We start from the raw sequence: 19,820 nt of genomic DNA, 5'->3' as shown, positions 1-19,820 counted from the left end.
CTTTAGATGTAAGTTCCCTATATACAGTCATAAATCATAATCAGGGAATACAAGCATTGAGGAGTCAATTAAAGATACATAGTGATCTTCCTGAGAAACAAATAGACTTTATAGCAGAAGGGGTAATATTCATTCTAACCCATAACTATTTTGCTTACAAATCAGATTATTATCTCCAAACCAGGGGAACCGCCATGGGTACCAGGTTTGCCCCCAGTTATGCAAATTTATTCATGGCGCATTGGGAATGTGAGGAGATTCTGCCCATGTTGGGGGCAAACCTGGTACTCTGGCATAGGTTCATTGATGATATTCTGTTTATCTGGAAAGGTACAAGGGAAGATCTTAATAGGTTTCTTGCAGGTATCTTCACCAATGCATACAATCTAAAATTTTCTGCCAATATAAGTATGGAGAGAATAGAGTTCTTGGATCTATTAATTAGAGTGCATAATAAAAAGCTGATCTGCAGTACATATCAAAAAGAGGTATCTCGAAACAGCTACATACTGTTTTCAAGCTGCCATCTACCAAGATGGCTGCTCGAAGTTCCAATGGGCCAATTCAAACGTATAAAAAGGAATTGTACAGATGAAACTGATTTTGAGAATGAGGCCGAAACGATGAAGAAACGTTTTCTAGACAAAAACTATCCAAGTAATGTATTGGAGAAGGCGCTCACAAAAGTTAAAACTATACAGAGGGAGACCTTCTTTATGGAGAAAATAAATGATGTTAGAAAAGAAGAAGAACAAGACCAACTGAGGAGAATAATATTACCCTTCAATAAACAACATAAACAAATAGAAGGAATTGTGAGGAAGCATTGGCATCATCTGTTGAGTGATAGACTAATAGGCCCTTTGGTTAGCAATGGTCCTCAAATAACATATACAAGAGCCCAGAATTTATCCTTAAAGGTGGCACCAACAGTTATAAACAAAAAGAACAAAATATCTATGCAAGGTTGGTTGAATTTGAGTGGCTTCTATAAATGTGGGAAATGTGGGATATGCAAATTAACATCGTTTCCTAGGAAGACCACTGAAATTCAATCACGGGTAAACTCCTTTACATGGAAAATAAAGGAATTTCTGACTTGTAGCTCTAGTAACATTCTGTATATGATAGAATGCCAATGCAAGAAACAATACATTGGGAGGACAAAACGTACATTGAAAAAAAGACTGTCAGAGCATATTACAAACATAAAAAATGGCTATGAAAAGCACTCTCTCTCACTACATTATAAAGAACATCATAATAAAAATCCTGAAGGCATGGTCTTCGTGGCCTTTGAAAAAGTGGATGTGCATTGGAGAGGAGGAGACCACGTCGCCAGGATGTCAAGGCAGGAATCTAGACAAATCTTTGATTTTGAAACACTCCTCCCACGGGGACTCAATTCGGATTTTGAATTGTTCGGTTTTCTGTAGATATTGGTGGTGGGTGCCCTTTTCTGATGGGACATCCTGAGTTTGGCTGTTTAACAGCACCAGGATCTCCCCTCTGAATTTGGCTCCCTCCACACATACAGCTATTAACATCTCTCAACACTGCAGAACTCCGAGTAACTCAAAAAACAGAAGGGGCAGTAACAAACAACAAAATCCCATATATATAAAAAATAAAAACAACAAAAAATTGAATTATTCAACAATATTTTTCACGATTTTTATCAAGATTTTTATCAATTTTTGGTAATTCATGTTCCCAATTGATTAGGGACAATAGAGAAAATGGAATCCATAAAAAACGCACTGAAAACGCATCAAAAACGCATATGCGTTTTTTTCAGGGTTCGATGCGTTTTTTGGATTTTTTGATGCGGGTGGAAGAGCCCTATATATTGGAACATTTTATAATGCAAATTTGAAATCCCAAACATTAGGAAGATGTAAAATAATAAGAAAAAGCAAACAAAGGTTGATTGAAAAGAAGGAAGGAGGATCCAAAGACTGACTTTTTGAGTTTTAAATGAAATTGTTTTAATCTTTTATATTAAATTCAGTTTTTATTAATTTTAGCAATAATACATTGTGTAGTAATAAAAGTAAAGTGTCTATAGAGATATATGTAACATTATGCACTGAGGATATGGCAAAATGCCAAATTAGAAGATGATTAATTCAAGCTGGGTATTGGGTGGGGTTTGTGAAAACTGAAGTATAAAAAGAAGAGGGTAGTAGCACTCGCAATATAGCCACTGAGGAAGAGGGAGACCCCTCGAAACGCGTCTGGCTGGTCCTGCGAAGCTTCAAACTACCCACCCTAACCCGAGGAAAGAGACCTATACATTGTTGGTCAATTCAAGTATTCCGATGGTGATCTGGATACCAGTGAAAGAGAAACTGGTTTGACCTATCGCGAGACTACGCGATCCCTGCATATTACTTTCTGGAAGGCGACACACAAAGATACCACGTGGAACGCCGAGACCGGAGAGCAGCAGCAGGTGTCGGATCTTACATCGAGTGACAGAAAGGACTCAGCGACCTTTGGCATCACAAACCACACAGGCATTCTAAAAGGGCAAGGTAAGAGGGTTCACAGATAGGGGGACGCCCCATCTATAAAACCCGATTACTTTAATATACGCTGACCCTTGAGTGCGGACTCTATATGCTGGTGAAACCTACTGCCTTACATTGTTACATTAGCGCTATCTAAGTTGCTACATCAGTCTGTGTGGACACAATTGCCACATCAATCTGTATGGACACAATCACTATTTAAAAGATATCACTAAGTTCTTCTCAGCTGTTCCCAGCAGTTTTTGCTTAATTTTTCCTTCACAGATATTAATCCTCATACGGGACATTTCACTCACATCAGATTGAAGCAACTATATATATATTTTTTTGAAATATATCGCTATAATACATTGTCTATAATATATAGAGCGTATGTGACTGAATAGATGTGCCAACCCCAAGTGCATAATTTTGTAATCTTGTGATTCAGGATTTTTTATTCTGTATTTTATATATATTATGTGTGATTTTATATAAATATTCTACTATAGACATACCAGCTGGTGAGTGCCTGTTTTTATTTTTATTCTTCTCTACAGATCAAACCTGACTCTATCAAGTGGAGAATTATAAATCTGTCTAAAAACCTGCCTTTGTTGCTCAAGGGTCAAGGCAACCTATGATAAGATTAGGGCTACATGGCAATCTACCTCATAACACTTATCGCAGGTCCAAAGATTGCCATGTAACAGTGCAGCATTTGAACTGAATGGGGTTGCAGCATCCGTGACCCCAGAATAAAAAAAAATCGAACACTGCCGGATTTTTGGTGATTCTAGGGTCACGGTAACTTGCAGGTCGCACTGCAACCCCATTCAGGTCAATGGCAGCACTGCTACATGGCAGCTTGCTTACCTGATGGTTGTCCCGGCCAAGATTTGCGTGTAGCTCAAGCTTAAATCCTTTATCTGCTTCTTATATTAATATCTCCTTTTTTACACAGAGAGACAAGCAAAAATTCTAATAGTAGTCGCATGGACTCTTGCCTTCCTATTTTCAATTCCAACCTTGATTATTTTTGGAAAATATAAACTTGCCAATGGAGAAATTCAGTGTTGGGCTCTTTGGCCAGATGAGTCTTATTGGAAACCATACATGACAATTGTGTCCTTCTTGGTGTATTTCATTCCCCTGATCATTATAAGGTAAGTGCATATTAACATAAACATATAATATATATTCAGGAATGAGTTGCAGATGTAATTGTAAGTCAGAATTAGAGATGAGAGAATTTCCACTTATCAAATTCGTTCACACTTCGTTTGTTGGTTAAAGTGAATTGTGTTATGGATTCTGTTACCACGGACCATAACGCAATTATTTGACGGAATGCATAACGGAATGCCTTTAGAGACATTCCGCTATTCATTCCGTCATAATAGAAGTCAATGGGCTGCAAAACGGATCCGTTCCCTTTCCGTTATGCAGGACTCCCCTGCATAACGTAAACGGGACGGATCCGTTTTGCAGCCCATAGACTTCTATTATGACGGAATGAATAACGGAATGCCTCAAAAGGCATTCCGCTATGCATTCAATCATAGAATTGCGTTATGGTCCGTGGTAACAGAATCCATAACACAATTCACTTTAACCAACAAACGAAGTGTGAACGAATTTTAAAATATGAAATTTGCTCATCTCTAGTCAGAATGATTCATCACTTAAATGCTATAAATAACATAAAGAGCATTTTTCAGAAAAACTGTTTTGGTGGATATTTGTTGAAACAAAGGCAGAATTGGAATCCAAAGAAATGAGAAATAAGCCCTGTGGAATGCCAGAAAATGCTATTTATGAAACTACCCTTGACTGACCATAGCATCAAACGACACTATGCTACAATTTGCTGTCACTTGAGATACTGACTAGTAAAAAAAAAAAAAAAAGCAAAATACAAAAAGAGGCAGAATTGCACTTAAAGTGAGCTGCAGCACACTGGCATTAAATGGTTGAACTCTTTTCAGGTGCCTGTGCAGTACGCAGCCCTGCAGGGTATTGCGATGGTGAGGTCACGGTTAATAGGCAAACGAGGGTCGCTCTTAGTTACTCACAGTTTATAGGAGACCCTGGGCAGGCGTACAGCAGTGGTGGAGAGGCTGACACAAGAGTCCTCTGGTGCACTCTCAATGTATAGGGACCAGGCCGGTGGTAGGTGAGGTGCCCTGGGTGTTGCAGGTTTAATGTGCCGGAGGTAAGGTCCCTTTAAGTTTGTGACGCCAGTGCCGGTAACGGTGGCACACCGATTTATAATAGGAATAATTGAGAAACACGATGTTGTGGTGAACCAAAACTTCCTTTTACTGGAAACAATGAACTATTTACAGTCTTAGGTTCAGTTCCATATGACAGCAGCAGTCACAAGCAGGCTTATACAATAATGGCAGGCACAATGTTCTTGCAAGATACTCAGAGGGTTAACACACTTACAGATCAGGCTGCACTTTTCCTCAGAAATCCTGTCTGTCTTAATCCCAAGGCCCGTACGCCCTATTGTTGCCTTTATCCTTGGTTAGAGAAACTTCATCAGGTATATATCCTTGCTTTCCTATAAAATCCTTCTGCCCTTCAGCTCTCTTGTCTGGCTGGAATACTGGCTCTGCTTTGCTCTGTTATGGGAACTTGTTTCTCTCAGGAGGCAGGCTCTTCTCCTGGTTGCAACTAGAAGCCTGGACTGTCTAGCTGCATATCAGAGGCTGGATCCCAGCTACCCTCTGCCTAGGGTGCCCACTCACTTCAGGAATCCACAACTCTGACTGAACTCCCCTCTCTGGTCTAGACCTGGCTATATATACTAGGGGGTTCCCTAGCTCCCTCCACAGTCTAGGAGGAGGAATTACACCCCTAATGGGCCTGGTACTCAGGAGATACACATAAATAACAGGAATAAAATGACATTATACATTAAAATGACATATAAAATGCAATGGCCCGGTTCCACAGGAGGTGGAGAACAACGTGGCCCAATTGACCCTTGTGTAGTGCCCACATTTACCCAGTGGGACACTACACCTGGCTATGAAATCAGGATAGCGTTACACTGTTTTTTGTATGATGTCTGTATCATGCATCGCAGGGTGTTACTCAAAACTTTAATTTTGTTGATTGTCCTATTTTTTGGATTTAATATTTTCTCTATACATTTCATAATTTAACATATAAATTATCTTAAAGCTTACAAATAGTTACAACCTTACCCATGCAAACCCATTCTAAGTGCAAGGCCTTCTTTTGTTTCTGAAACGCAAGTCTGATAGCCTTTTTGTTTTGTTACAATTCTTCACTGATATCATGTGGCATGTACAATGCCTCATAAATTAAATTCATGGGCTTATCTTCAGACTACAAGACTACTGTAATTTCTATGCAATAGCTTCTATCTTTGTTAAAAAAAATTATATTAACCATTTCGTGAAAAAGGTTTTTCATGGCTTAAGGCAGGTTTACACGTCCCAATGTAACAGCCGATTGTCGGGAAGGAACCATACCTTTCTGACAGTGGGCTGCTCGTTCAGTGAAGGAGACAGCTTCATTTACATTCATCAATCTCCTGCACATTATGAGGACCCCCCCATTCCCCATACAGTTGCACTGTTTCTGGGTAGCAGATCGCTGTTTAGACAGCACAATCTGTTGCCCAGAAACGATATTTGGTGTACCTGCACAAATGACAGGATCACCCAATGAACAAGCTTTTTGATTGTTCATTGGGTGATTGGGGGCACAGTTACACAGGAAAATTGTCAGGACACAAGCTTTCGCACAAATGTTCGTTCTCGATAATCTGCCCGAATATCGGGCAGTGTAAATCCACCTTTAATATCTTCTTTTTTTTCATTTTTTATCGCATTCCAAAAGCCACACCTTTATTATTTTCCCATTTTTATTTTTTTCCACTTTGCAGAATTATGAGGGCTTCTTTTTTTGTAGGATGGGTTATGTATTTGTAATGGTTCAATATTTGGGTACATATCACTTATTAATTAACTTTTTATGGTAGCAATGGAAAAAAAAATTAGCAAACCGACCATTATTTTTGCTTTATAAAATTTAAGCCCATCACCATTCAGCAAAAATAATGTTACATTTGTTCTATGGGTTAGAATGATTATGGCAATACCAAATATGTATAGGTTTCCCCCTCACCTATGACAGCACCCATGGAGAGACCGCCTCCTACTCCTCAGGACAGGAAACAGGAACCAGATACCGCTTTAAAAGAGGGACCACCCTTTCCACCTCCAGTTCTGTTTCCTGTCCTAAGGGGACAGGAGGCAGTCAGAAACCATCATTAGATGGAGCTGCGGGTGCTGCGGGTGCCCCGACTATTTGAAAGTGTGTAGGAGGGCTTACCCGTGTGGTGTAAGTCTCCTTTAGGAGCCGCTCCTAAGTCTGGGCCTCTTTCTCCTTTCTCCCCGCTACGCTCCTTCTCTGCCATGGGGGGTGTTTTTACCTTCCTGGTGCTGCCGTCCTCTGCAGCCGTGTTGCATGTCTGGCTGTCAGCACTGCGAGTGGCGTGCACATGGACACCGTGGACTGGACGGTGACGTACTTCTGATGCGACAGTGGATGGAAGCTATCCCTGTAAGCCGGAAGTGGGGGGGAGCTGGTGTGCGCGCCCGAGTGAGAAAAGCCCAGCCAGCTCACTGCCCTGCTGGCTGAAGAAGCGGGCGGTTCCTCCATTTGGAAGATCCAGTGTCTGAACATGGAGCAGTCTCAGAACAGAAGCCACTAAAACCACCAATGTTATTGCTAAAGAAAAAGCCTGATAGGAAGTTTTTTATTCCCTCCTCTGTGAAACGTAAATACCCCTTTGAGGAGGAGGTGACTGCCTCTTAGGATAGAGACCCTAAGCTAGATGCCCCTGTGGCCAAAATAGCTAAAAAAAACTGTGCTTTCATTTGAGGATATGGGTTCTCTAAAGGACCAAATGTATGGAAGGGCAGACATTTATTTAAAGTAAAATTGGGAAGACTCGGCGGCGGCCTTTAACCCAGCTATTGCCGCTACTTCGGTAGCTAGATCCCTTAAAGGGGTTCTGCAGTTATTTTAAACTGATGATCTTATTTGGCCCGGTCCTCGACGATCTTCTTGAGAAGGCCTCTGATAAAAAGAGGGGTTTCCCTTCCATCAGTCAGCCACCTAAAAAATCTTTCCGCCCCAAGTTTTCAGGGGAAGAGAAAGATCTAGACAATATACAGGAGCGGCAAAAAGTCAAAGGGATTTCTTTTTTCCGAGGAAGAGGCCTAAAAAAAAAACAGCCCCAATGACGCCAGGCCTCCAGTGGGTGGTCGCCTGTCTCACTTTTCAAGTCAGTGGCAAAAAATCTCCAACAGCCCATGGATAAATGCTATTATAAAAGAGGGCTTAAAATTACATTTTCAGAGGCCTCCAAAAGAAAGATTTGTGTTGACAGACTATCGTGCAGACTCCACAGGGCAAGCAGCCATTATTTCAGAGGTTTATTCCCTATTAGCAAAAAAAGTATTGGTGGAGGTTCCAAAACAAGAAGAGACAAGAGTATTCCTTTTTCTTGTAAAAAAGCCGAATTGTTCTTTTAGTACCATAATAAACTTAAAATGTCTTAAGCGTTTTTTGGTGTATGAAAAATTCCGGATGAATTCCATCAGGTCAGCAGTGAACTAACTACCTCTTCCCAGATTGTTACATGGCCAAAGTGGATCTCAGGGATGCTTATTATCATGTTCCTATCCATCCCCACCACAAAAAGTTTTTGAGAGTAGCAGTTCTCTTAGAGAGCGGAATTATGCATGCCCAATTTCTGGCCCTTCCCTTTGGACTTTCTCAGGCCCCAAGGATTTTTACGAAGATCATTGCAGAGATGATGGCTCATGTGAGAGAGAAGGACTTAGTTATAATTCCCTATCTAGACAATTTTCTGCTCCTCAGATCACATCTTGGAAGTACAGATTACCTGGTTGAGAGAGGTTCTGGACAAACTAGGATGGGAGATAAACTTAGAAAAGTCCAGTTTGCAACAGAGTCAAAAGTGCAGTTTTTTGGGGATGATCTTAGATTCAAAGTCCCAGTGGTGTCTTTTGCCCTTACACAAAGCTCTGCTGATCTCATCAAGGATTCAGAACCTTCTTTCTCAGCAGGTAGTTTCCCTAAGAGAAGCCATGTCGGTGCTGAGGCTGATGTCTGCCGCGATCCGGGAGTGGAATGGGCCCAATACCACTCAAGGCCCCTTCAGCTTCAGATTCTGGAGGTTTGGGACAGGCGTATTCTCTCTCTGGATCGGAAGTTTTAGCTATCATCACAGGCGTTGCTTTCTCTGGAATGGTGAATGAATCTTCAAAAACTACAAAAGGGTGTTCCCTGGCACAGAGATGCAGTTCTCTCTGTGACCACGTATGCCAGCCTCTTTGGTTGGGGAGCCCATGTAGAGTCTCTGCTACTGCAGGGAGCTTGGGACTTCGGTTACCGTACCCAGTATCAAAATTTCAGAGAACTGAATGCTCTCAGATTAGCATTGACTCGGAGTCTTCCGTTGATCAGGGGCACAAATGTCAGGATCTACTCCGACAATATGATAGCAGTTGCCCATATCAACAAGCAGGGTGGTACCAGAGCTCAAAGTCTGACCCTAAGCCACCAGATTTTCAGGCTAGCCGAGGATTTTCTCTTATCTCTTTCTGCAGTGCATCTAAAACAGGTAGACAACGTTGAAGCAGATTTCCTCAGCCATTATCATCTACGCCAGAGCAAATGGTCCCTAGATCAGGGGGTTTTCAACAAAATCTCGGCCTTATGGGGCGTCCCGGAAATAGACCTCTTTGCCACCAGGTGAAACAGAGAGGTGGGGGGGGTTCTTTTCTCTGTCACCAAGGGATCAACCAAAGGCAGTAGACGTGTTGGCTCAGTCCTGGAGAAGGGGGCTTCTTTATGCCGTCCCCCCCTCTGAAGCTGTTGCCAAGAGTATTCAAAAAGATCTGGGAAGATTGTGCTACAGTTATAGTGATAGCCCCCTTTTGGCCAAGGAGGGTGTGATTTTCAGAGCCCTGCAGAATGTCAGTCGCCACCCCCTGGGTTCTTCCAGTTTTCCGGGGTCTTCTAGCTCAGGGACCAATCCTTCACCCAGAAGTAGAGAGTCTTCATTTGACTGCCTGGCTTTTGAGAGGGAATTTTTTTTTAAAAAGGGGTCTCTCTGATGAGGTCATCACTACTGGCTAGTCGTAAGAAGGTCACTTCTGACATTTATTTGAGGATTTGGAGGGCTTTCTACAGATTTGCCGATAAACCAGTGGATGTTCTGGAGGCTCCAGATATTCCTTTTGTCTTAAATTTCTTACTGGAAGGTTGGAGAAAAAAAATTAGACCTAGCACTTTAAAGGTGCAGATCTCAGCCTTAAGCGGTCTGTTTGAATTAAAATTTGCGGGTCATCCCTGGGTAAAAAGATTCATCACTGCAGTAAAGATTCTTCACTGCTTTTTCAAAATTATCCTCAGTTTGAAAAATAGGGTCCCTTCTTGGTATCTAAACTTAGTTCTTTCAGCCCTGACGTCAGATCCTTTTGAGCCGATAACCAGCATTTCCATTAAGATAATCTCCCTAAAGCTGGCCTTCCTCCTAGCTATTACCTCTGCTAGAAGGGTTAGTGAGATGGCTGCTCTTTCCATTGACCAGGCTTACTTAAGGATCTTGGAGGATGTTAAAGGGGATATTAATTATTGATATTTATGTAAATATCAATAATTAATATTCATAAATAGGATTGAGTCGTCTAGTGATGACTCCGCCTATTTATGCCTAAATCATAATATAAATAACCTACCTAGCTATGTTAACTAGCTAACTACCTCTGTTACCTATACACTCCACTGAACTACCTGTGGCTATTGCTGCGGCGCCTTACTACTACAAAAGACTACACACTGTGCTTAAATAAAAGGTATTTATAACACACTATACGTTACAGTCTAATATATTTGCTTATAACTATATATATCTATATCAAGGGAATAGATATATATAGTTATAGCAGCACACAGCAATATAAGTAAACACACTATAACAACACACTAATACGGTTCTAATTACACTAACACAGTCCCAAGTCCTCCCCAGGATCTAACTACAATTACAATAATACACTTACATACATTCCTTAGCAGCCCACCCAACCTGGCTCTAAGCTATCCCTATGGGAGGCAAAGGGTTAACACATAACCAGCTGCTACTGGGGTAAGCAGGCAACAGTGAAGGGGTAGGATTACAGGGCAGCTACAGGGGTAACTGGGGCTGCCTCAAGGGTACAGGCTCATCAGGGATTAATGCTGAGGCAAGGAAGTATGCAGTGAAGGGGTTAGGGGATTGTCGGTGGAATAGGGGTAAATCAGGGCAGGAGTATTAGGGGTCTGGAGGGAAAGGGTTACTCAGCCATCTCCAGGGGCATGTGGCCTCTCTTCCTTCAGGGAGCTGTCCCCGTGTGTCTCTGATTGTAGTCTGGTACCAAGAGGCCGCACCTTGGTCCTGCTTGGGCTAATATAGCCCAAAAGCAGCCCCCTCCTCCTTCTTCAACAGGAGGGTGATGACATCATCGTGGGCGTGTGACGGAATGCTTGAACTGAAACAAAGGACTTCCTGCCCAAGTTGTACCTCCCCCCCAGCTGCTACACCATAACATCACACACTCCCACGTCATAACAGAACCAGGCTGATCAATATATATATATATATGTACACATATACACACTACACAACCTGGGGATCAAATCAGTATATACAGTATATATCCACCCAACCTGGGGGCACTTAGGAATACATGTATATACATACACACAATATAATTCTGGGGCATAAATGGGCAGTAATAAGCCCACCTGCCTGAAGGACTGAAGTAATATGGATATATTATACATAGAGATGTATGCTGACAAGGGGGCATACATACATCTCCATTTATACACCCATACCACCTGGACCGGCCCATGCAAAAGTGCCAATATACATGCATATATGTAAGGGCATATATACATATATATTTAAATCCAACACTTCCCTCAACAATCCCCCTGTTGTCGAAATACGACAATCAACTTTTGGGGGAAGGGTTGGGATATTTTTGCCCCCTCAACCCCCCTCTTGGTAACAGTTCAGGAAGGACTGAAGTAATATGGCCCTTAGGTGCCTAGTCATCACCCATCGCGCACTAACACCTCCGACCTGCCCTTCAACGTAACCAGGCGTCTCCATCTACAGAATACACTGTCTTCTTCTCTGGAACTTTCTTGGTCTGTGGTCTGTCAGTGTCAATCTTCAGGTATCAGCCTCTCCCAATGACTCTGGAATGGCTTCACCCTCACAGTCTATGGGTCGATCCACGTAGCAACCGTGGACTGGCCTCCTTTCGTTTTCGCTGTCAGTGTTGATCTTTAGGTACCCGCCGCCGCCCCCATCTTCGTCTTTCTTTAGTCAGACTCTGGGATAGCTTCACCCTCACGATCTCCAGGTAGTACGGTCAACCGTGGAATGGCTTCCTGTTAGTAACGGCACGACTTTTCTTCCGACACTGCTTCTTCCATCTTGATTGAAGAATCAGCTGTCGATGAGGTTTTCCCATGGACGGATACGTAGGTCTTTACAAGGCAGGCCAGAATTTCTGGTAAGAAGTGATGTCATGGTACCTAAATTCTAACTGCGGGAAAGAACACCGCACTAACTGACATTCAGTCCAACCCTTACAAACGTCACCGTTCTTGGGGTTAAAGTGGCAAATGAACTGGGTAAAGGAGGGGGCCTGTCCCTAGGGAATCTACTCTTCCCCATTCAAAAAAAAACAGGTCACATCCCTCCCAACACCACCAAATTCCATAAAATGTGTGTACCAATAGAGACTCGTGCAACCTGGCCTATCTCTCTACACATCCAAAGACACAGGTAGGTCACAGACCCCCGTGTCAATGGGAAACGACTATAGGATGCAAATGTGTACTGCCAAATTATATAGGCTGTCACACATTTGTACCTAGAGTGTCCAATAGATATATATAGTTATAGCAGCATACAGCAATATAAGTAAACACACTATAACAACACACTAATACGGTTCTAACTACACTAACACAGTCCCAAGTCCTCCCCAGGATCTAACTACAATTACAATAATACACTTACATACATTCCTTAGCAGCCCACCCAACCTGGCTCTAAGCTATCCCTATGGGAGGCAAAGGGTTAACACACAACCAGCTGCTACTGGGTAAGCAGGCAACAGTGAAGGGGTAGGATTACAGGGCAGCTACAGGGGTAACTGGGGCTGCCTCAAGGGTACAGGCTCATCAGGGATTAATGCTGAGGCAAGGCAGTATGCAGTGAAGGGGTTAGGGGATGGTCGGTGGAATAGGGGTAAATCAGGGCAGGAGTATTAGGGGTCTGGAGGGAAAGGGTTACTCAGCCATCTCCAGGGGCATGTGGCTTCTCTTCCTTCAGGGAGCTGTCCCCATGTGTTTCTGATTGTAGTCTGGTTCCAAGAGGCCGCACCTTGGTCCTGCTTGGGCTAATATAGCCCAAAAGCAGCCCCCTCCTCCTTCTTCAACAGGAGGGTGACATCATAGTGGGCATGTGACGGAATGCTTGAACTGAAACAAAGGACTTCCTGCCCAAGCTGTACCCCCCCCCCAGCTGCTACACCATAACATCACACACTCCCACGTCATAACAGAACCAGGCTAATCAATATATATATGTACAAATATACACACTACACAACCTGGGGATCAAATCAGTATATACATATATATCCACCCAACCTGGGGGCACTTAGGTATACATGTATATACATACACACAATATAATTCTGGGGCATAAATGGGCAGTAATAAGCCCACCTGCCTATGGATATATTATACATAGAGATGTATGCTGACAAGGGGGCATACATACAGTACAGACCAAAAGTTTGGACACACCTTTTCATTCAAAGAGTTTTCTGTATTTTCATGACTATGAAGGCATCAAAACTATGAATTAACACATGTGTAATTATATACATAACAAACAAGTGTGAAACAACTGAAAATATGTCATCTTCTAGGTTCTTCAAAGTAGCCACCCTTTGCTTTGATTACTGCTTTGCACACTCTTGGCATTCTCTTGATGAGCTTCAAGAGGTAGTCCCCTGAAATGGTCTTCCAACAGTCTTGAAGGAGTTCCCAGAGATGCTTAGCACTTGTTGGCCCTTTTGTCTTCACTCTGCGGTCCAGCTCACCCCAAACCACCTCGATTGGGTTCAGGTCCGGTGACTGTGGAGGCCAGGTCATCTGGCGCAGCACCCCATCACTCTCCTTCATGGTCAAATAGCCCTTACTTTCAAAGTTTTCCCAATTTTTCGGCTGACTGACCTTCATTTCTTAAGTAATGATGGCGACTCGTTTTTCTTACTTAGTTGCTTTTTTCTTGCCATAATACAAATTCTAACAGTCTATTCAGTAGGACTATCAGCTGTGTATCCACCTGACTTCTCCTCAACGCAACTGATGGTTCCAACCCCATTTATAAGGAAAGAAATCCCACTTATTAAACCTGACAGGGCACACCTGTGAAGTGAAAACCATTTCAGGGGACTACCTCTTGAAGCTCATCAAGAGAATGCCTAGAGTGTGCAAAGTAGTAATCAAAGCAAAAGGTGGCTACTTTGAAGAACCTAAAATATGACATATTTTCACTTGTTTCACACTTGTTTGTTATGTATATAATTCCACAAGTGTTAATTCATAGTTTTGATGCCTTCAGTGTGAATCTACAATTTTCATAGTCATGAAAATAAAGAAAACTCTTTGAATGAGAAGGTGTGTCCAAACTTTTGGTCTGTACTGTACATCTCCATGTATACACCCATACCACCTGGACCGGCCCATGCAAAAGGGCCAATATACATGCATATATGTAAGGGCATATATACATATACAGGGTGGGCCATTTATATGGATACACCTTAATAAAATGGGAATGGTTGGTGATATTAACTTCCTGTTTGTGGCACATTAGTATATGTGAGGGGGGAAACTTTTCAAGATGGGTGGTGACCATGGCGGCCATTTTGAAGTTGGCCATTTTGAATCCAACTTTAGTTTTTTCAATAGGAAGAGGGTCATTTGACACATCAAACTTATTGGGAATTTCACAAGAAAAACAATGGTGTGCTTGGTTTTCACGTAACTTTATTCTTTCATGAAATGCTAGCACAGGCTTCCAGTATCCGTAGTTTCAGGTGCTGCACATCTCGTATCATCTGAAGGCAATCGTCTATGCTGTGAAGATACAAAATGTGCAGCACCTGAAACTACGGATACTGGAAGCCTGTGCTAGCTTTTCTCCTGCGGTGTTGCTATCAGTGTGTGAAGAGTGGGAGAAAAGGGTTGCATTGACAATCCAACACAATGGGCAGCACATTGAACACATTTTATAAGTGGTCATAAACTTGCAAATAACTCATGAAAGAATAAAGTTACGTTAAAACCAAGCACACCATTGTTTTTCTTGTGAAATTCCCAATAAGTTTGATGTGTCAAATGACCCTCTTCCTATTGAAAAAAAAAAAGTTGGATTCAAAATGGCCGACTTCAAAATGGCCGCCATGATCACCACCCATTTACAAACAGGAAGTTAATATCACCAACCATTTCCATTTTATTAAGGTGTATCCATATAAATGGCCCACCCTGTATATTTAAATCCAACACTTCCCTCAACAGAGGATCAGGTGGTTATATCTCCTGATCCTTCCTTTTTGCCAAAAGTGTCTTCCTCTTTTCACCATACCCAAGAGATAGTTCTTCCCTCCTGTGCTTCTCCCAAAAATAAGAAGGAATTGGAGTTTCATTGTTTAAACCTGATGAGATGTTTAATTCAATATCTGCAGGTCACGCAGCCATGGAGGTATTCCTCCCGTCTGTTGTTTTCCTTTCAGGGTTGTAAGAGGGGCTCCGCTGCATCTTCTCAGACTATCGCTAGATGGATCAGGCAGGCTATTTACTTAGCATACTCTTCCAAGGAAGCTGTTCCACCATCGGGGTTTGGGGCTCACTCTACTAGATCAGTCTCTACTACTTGGGCCGAGAGGGGCTTCCTCTTCTATAGAGCAGATTTGCAAGGCTGCCACATGGAGTTCCCCGCATACTTTTTTCAAACATTATAAACTTCAGCTGCCTTTAATAAAGGACTGATATTTGTCCGTAAAGTACTTCAGGCCATTGTCCCACCCTATATAGATCTCGCTTATACCTCCAAGGGTGCTGTCAGAGGCGAGGGGGAAAAATGAGATTACACTTACCAGTAATCGGTTTTCTTTGAGCCTATGACAGCACCCGGCTAATTTCTTTCCCAAAAAAATAAAAAATAATGATATGTGTATATCTTTATGTCTTAGTTCTCGGAAGAGGACTGGAGGTGGAGAGGGTGGTCCCTCTTTTAAAGCGGTTTCTGGTTCCTGTTTCCTGTCCTGTGGAATAGGAGGCAGTCTCTCCATGGGTGCTGTCATAGGCTCAAAGAAAACCGATTACAGGTAAGTGTAATCTCATTTTTTTATGTTCTACTACTAGGCCTTCCCAAACCTAAAATGGTGCCTCAAAAACATCCTAAAAAATGAATACTTCAAAATGTGGAGTTTCTAATATATAGGGCTCTTAAAGCCTTGTCATAACTGTAGTGATCCCTAAAAAATAAGTTTAATCTTAAAAGATAAAAATTGCTGCAAAACTTATAAGCCTACTTGTCACGGTCCCTCCCATGACAGAGATTAGAAGATATGAGAGACCGGCTGCACGTGAGGTTATCTGACAGTCTCTCTGTTTTCACTTGTTGCAGTGTTGTTGGTAATGACGACACCTCTTGTCTCAGGTGCAGCTTGTGGTCATTACTGCTCCTCTATTTAGTCTGGACTCACGCTTCATACCATGCGGTTGATATTCTCTGCATGGAGTTGGAAGAGCTGGTGTGTGGTCCTCATCTGAGTTCCTGCTCATCCATTTTCTATTGAAGATAAGTGTACTTCTCTTTGTATTGTGTTGTTCCCATTTGCTCGTTGTTTACTAGGCCTCAGGGAGACGCTGGTTCGTAATCTGGGAAGGAACCAGTAGTCTTCGACCCTGTCACTACTCCTAGAGCTATTCAGGGTTACTAGGGCCTAGGTTTCCGGTGTATGAATATTCCAAAATTCAGGGTCCAGGTCCCCTATTCATACTGACAGGAGTCAGGGCTAGGTTTAGGGTTTTCATAGGTGGTTACCGTTTCCCTTTCCCTAGCCTTGAGGCAGTGGCGTAACTACCGGGGAAGCAGGGGAAGCAGCTGCTTCGGGGCCCGGGCTGCCAAGGGGGCCGGCAGCGTGTGTGACAGTTTATTTAAAGTTAGTTAAATATCGATTCTTGTCTTAATCAGGGCCCCTTCACAGCAGCAGCGGCTGACCAGGCCCCCTCGCTAATGTGATCTAATCTTACTGTCTCCTAAAGTCTCCTGATATGTCTGGGATTCGAACCCACAACCATATCAGTGTATCAGAGGAAAAGCATTTACTCTCACAGCCATAAAGGCTGCATTGCAAATGATTGAAAAAATATGAGACTTCTACTGTTATAGCTGGCTAAGTGTACATCTATACACATGACAGCTGCCCCAACACACCCAGCACTGCTATATCTCTATATGACAGCTGTCGCAGCACACTCAGCTCTGCTATATTTCTATATATGAGCAGCTGTCATGTGTATAGATGTACACTTAGCCAGCTATAACAGTAGAAGTCTTATATTTTTTCAGTCAGCAGCAAGGCAGCTCTTATGGTCTTGTGTTAGGTGCTTTGCCTCTGATACAGAAGGTCGTGGGTTCGAATCCTAGCAGAAACTTTTCTGAAATACAAGCACTGACTCCATATATGGACATACAGGGCAGGACACAGAAGAGGCTGCATCACATCGCTGACATGGAGTAAGTAGAAGTGTTTATTATTATTTTTTTAATACCCGACTGTTACTGCCATGGGGGGAGCGGGAGGCACTTGATACTGGCACATGGGGGGAGGGGGGTTGGCACCTGATACTGGCACCTGGGGGGTTGGCACCTGATACTGGCACATGGGGGAGAGAGGCACCTGATACTGACACATGGGGGGAAGAGGGGTTGGCACCTGATACTGGCACCTGGGGGGGAGGGGGGGTTGGCACCTGATACTGGCAAATGATGGGGGGGGAGAGGCACCTGATACTGGCACATGGGGGGGAAGGGGAGAGAGGCACTTGATACTGGCACTTTTTTTGTGGGGGGGGAGATGGCACTATGATACTGGGACATGGGGGGGAGGAGAGAGGCACTTAATACTGACACCTGGGGGGAGGGGGGTTTGGCACCTGATACTGGCACATGGGGGGGAGAGAGGCACCTGATACTGGCACCTGGGGGGGGTTGGCACCTGATACTGGCACATGGGGGAGAGATGGCACTATGATACTGGGACATGGGGGAGGAGAGAGGCACTTGATACTGGCACATAGGTGGGTTTGGCACTATGATACTGGCACATGGGGGGGAGGCACTTGATACTGCCACTTTGCCCTTTTGGGGGGGAGATGGCACTATGATACTGAGACATGGGGGGGAGGAGAGGCACTTGATACTGGCACATGGGGGGGGTTTGGCACTATGATACTGACACATGGGGGGTGGGAAGGAGAGATGCACTTGATACTGGCACATTGGGGGGGGGGGAGATGGCACTATGATACTGGGACATGTGGGGGGGAGGAGAGAGGCACTTGATACTGGCACATGATGGGGGGGCATCTATGGGGACACTTACTGGCACATTATTGGGGGGCATTATGGGGGACACTATACCGGCAACCTATCAGAGGCCGGACACTGAGGGGCATCTACTGGGGCACTATATATGTGGCATTTTATACTAGTACATTATGGGGGGCACTTGCAGGAAGGGGGGAGAGTAGCACTATGGGGGAATTTACTGGGGGCACTATATAGGGGTATTTTATACTGGGACATTATGGGGGCACTATGGGGACATTAGCTCAACTGGGGGCATTACAAGGGGGTATTTTTGCACTGTCACATTATAAGAAGAATTGATACTACTGGGGGGGCATTATAGTGGGCTTTATTACTCCCCCATGGTATGACCCCCTAGTAGCAGCACCAGCCTCTCCCTGCTCTGCTATCCCTCTCCTTTCTCCAAATCCTTATTATGAAATCTTTCTCATTAGGATAAAGCACAACATCAGCTCCACCGAGCCCCCGGCCAAGTGTTGAAGTGGCGTCCGAGATCCCAAGGGCCAAGCCAAGTAATTGTACGTATTCATGTGAAATATGTTTATGTTATACACATATAGCATCCACTGTGCCACACAATATACAGTATACCGCTACACTGTGCCACACAATATACAGTATACCTCTACACTGTGCCACACAATATACAGTATACCGCTACACTGTGCCAAAGGAGTGGGGTTTACACAGGAGGGAGGTGCGAAGCGCGCTGGAGGGGCCCTTACAAATATTTGCTGTGGGGCCCAGTCACTTCTAGTTACTCCCCTGCCTTGAGGCCTTGTTCCTGGTCATTTTCTTTCTGTTGTCATTCTGGTGTTCCACCCCTCCCCTTACACCGTGACATTATCAACCGCCCAAAAAAACGCTATTTTGTTTGTGTCAGTGCAGCGATGGATACTATTTCTGCACTGGTCGGACAACTGCAGGGGATGTCTTTGGAGATAGCTGACCTCCACACGACGGTCTCACAGATCCAGAGACCACAGGCGGGGTCCAGGCCTGTCCTGAAACTAAGGTCGCTCTCCCGGATAGATTTCCGGAGGAAGTGACAACTTTATTCGGTTCAGAGAGTCATGCAAATTATATTTTAAACTACGTCCTAACTCTTCTGGGGATGAGAGTCGAAGAGTATGTTAGTGGGTATAATAATTTCTTTACTTAAAGGTGACACTCAGTCTTGGGCTTTTTCGTTGCCGACCGGATCACTGTCCCTCCGGTCGGTAGATTAATTTTTCAGAGCTCTAGGTCTTATCTACGATGACCCAGATCGGTTCTCTCCCTGGCCGAGACTAGGTTGCGTGGCTTACGGCAGGGAGAGCGTTCTGCGGAGACCTATTGCTCTGAATTTAGGAGAGGGGCTACAGATACAAATTGGAATGACCCAGCTCTCTGTAGTCAATTCTATCAAGGGTTATCCAAAAGCCTGAAGGACACATTGGCGCTTCACTAATATCCTGAGTCATTGGAAGCAGCCATGTCTCTTGCTG

General features: G+C 43.6%; 1 protein-coding gene across 1 annotated transcript in view; it reads left to right on the top strand.

Moving 5' to 3' along the window:
- Positions 1-19,820, top strand: part of NPSR1 (neuropeptide S receptor 1) — an 835,810-nt gene that overhangs the window by 398,580 nt on the left and 417,410 nt on the right. Inside the window, exon 5 of the mRNA XM_040433038.1 lies at positions 3,478-3,679. Coding sequence (XP_040288972.1) covers positions 3,478-3,679 — 202 coding nt within the window. The remainder of the gene's footprint in view (positions 1-3,477; positions 3,680-19,820) is intronic.

Source organism: Bufo bufo, chromosome 5 (genome assembly GCF_905171765.1).
Source record: "Bufo bufo chromosome 5, aBufBuf1.1, whole genome shotgun sequence".
In the NCBI taxonomy this organism is placed as follows: domain Eukaryota; kingdom Metazoa; phylum Chordata; class Amphibia; order Anura; family Bufonidae; genus Bufo; species Bufo bufo.
This window is presented reverse-complemented; position numbering and strand designations above follow the sequence as displayed.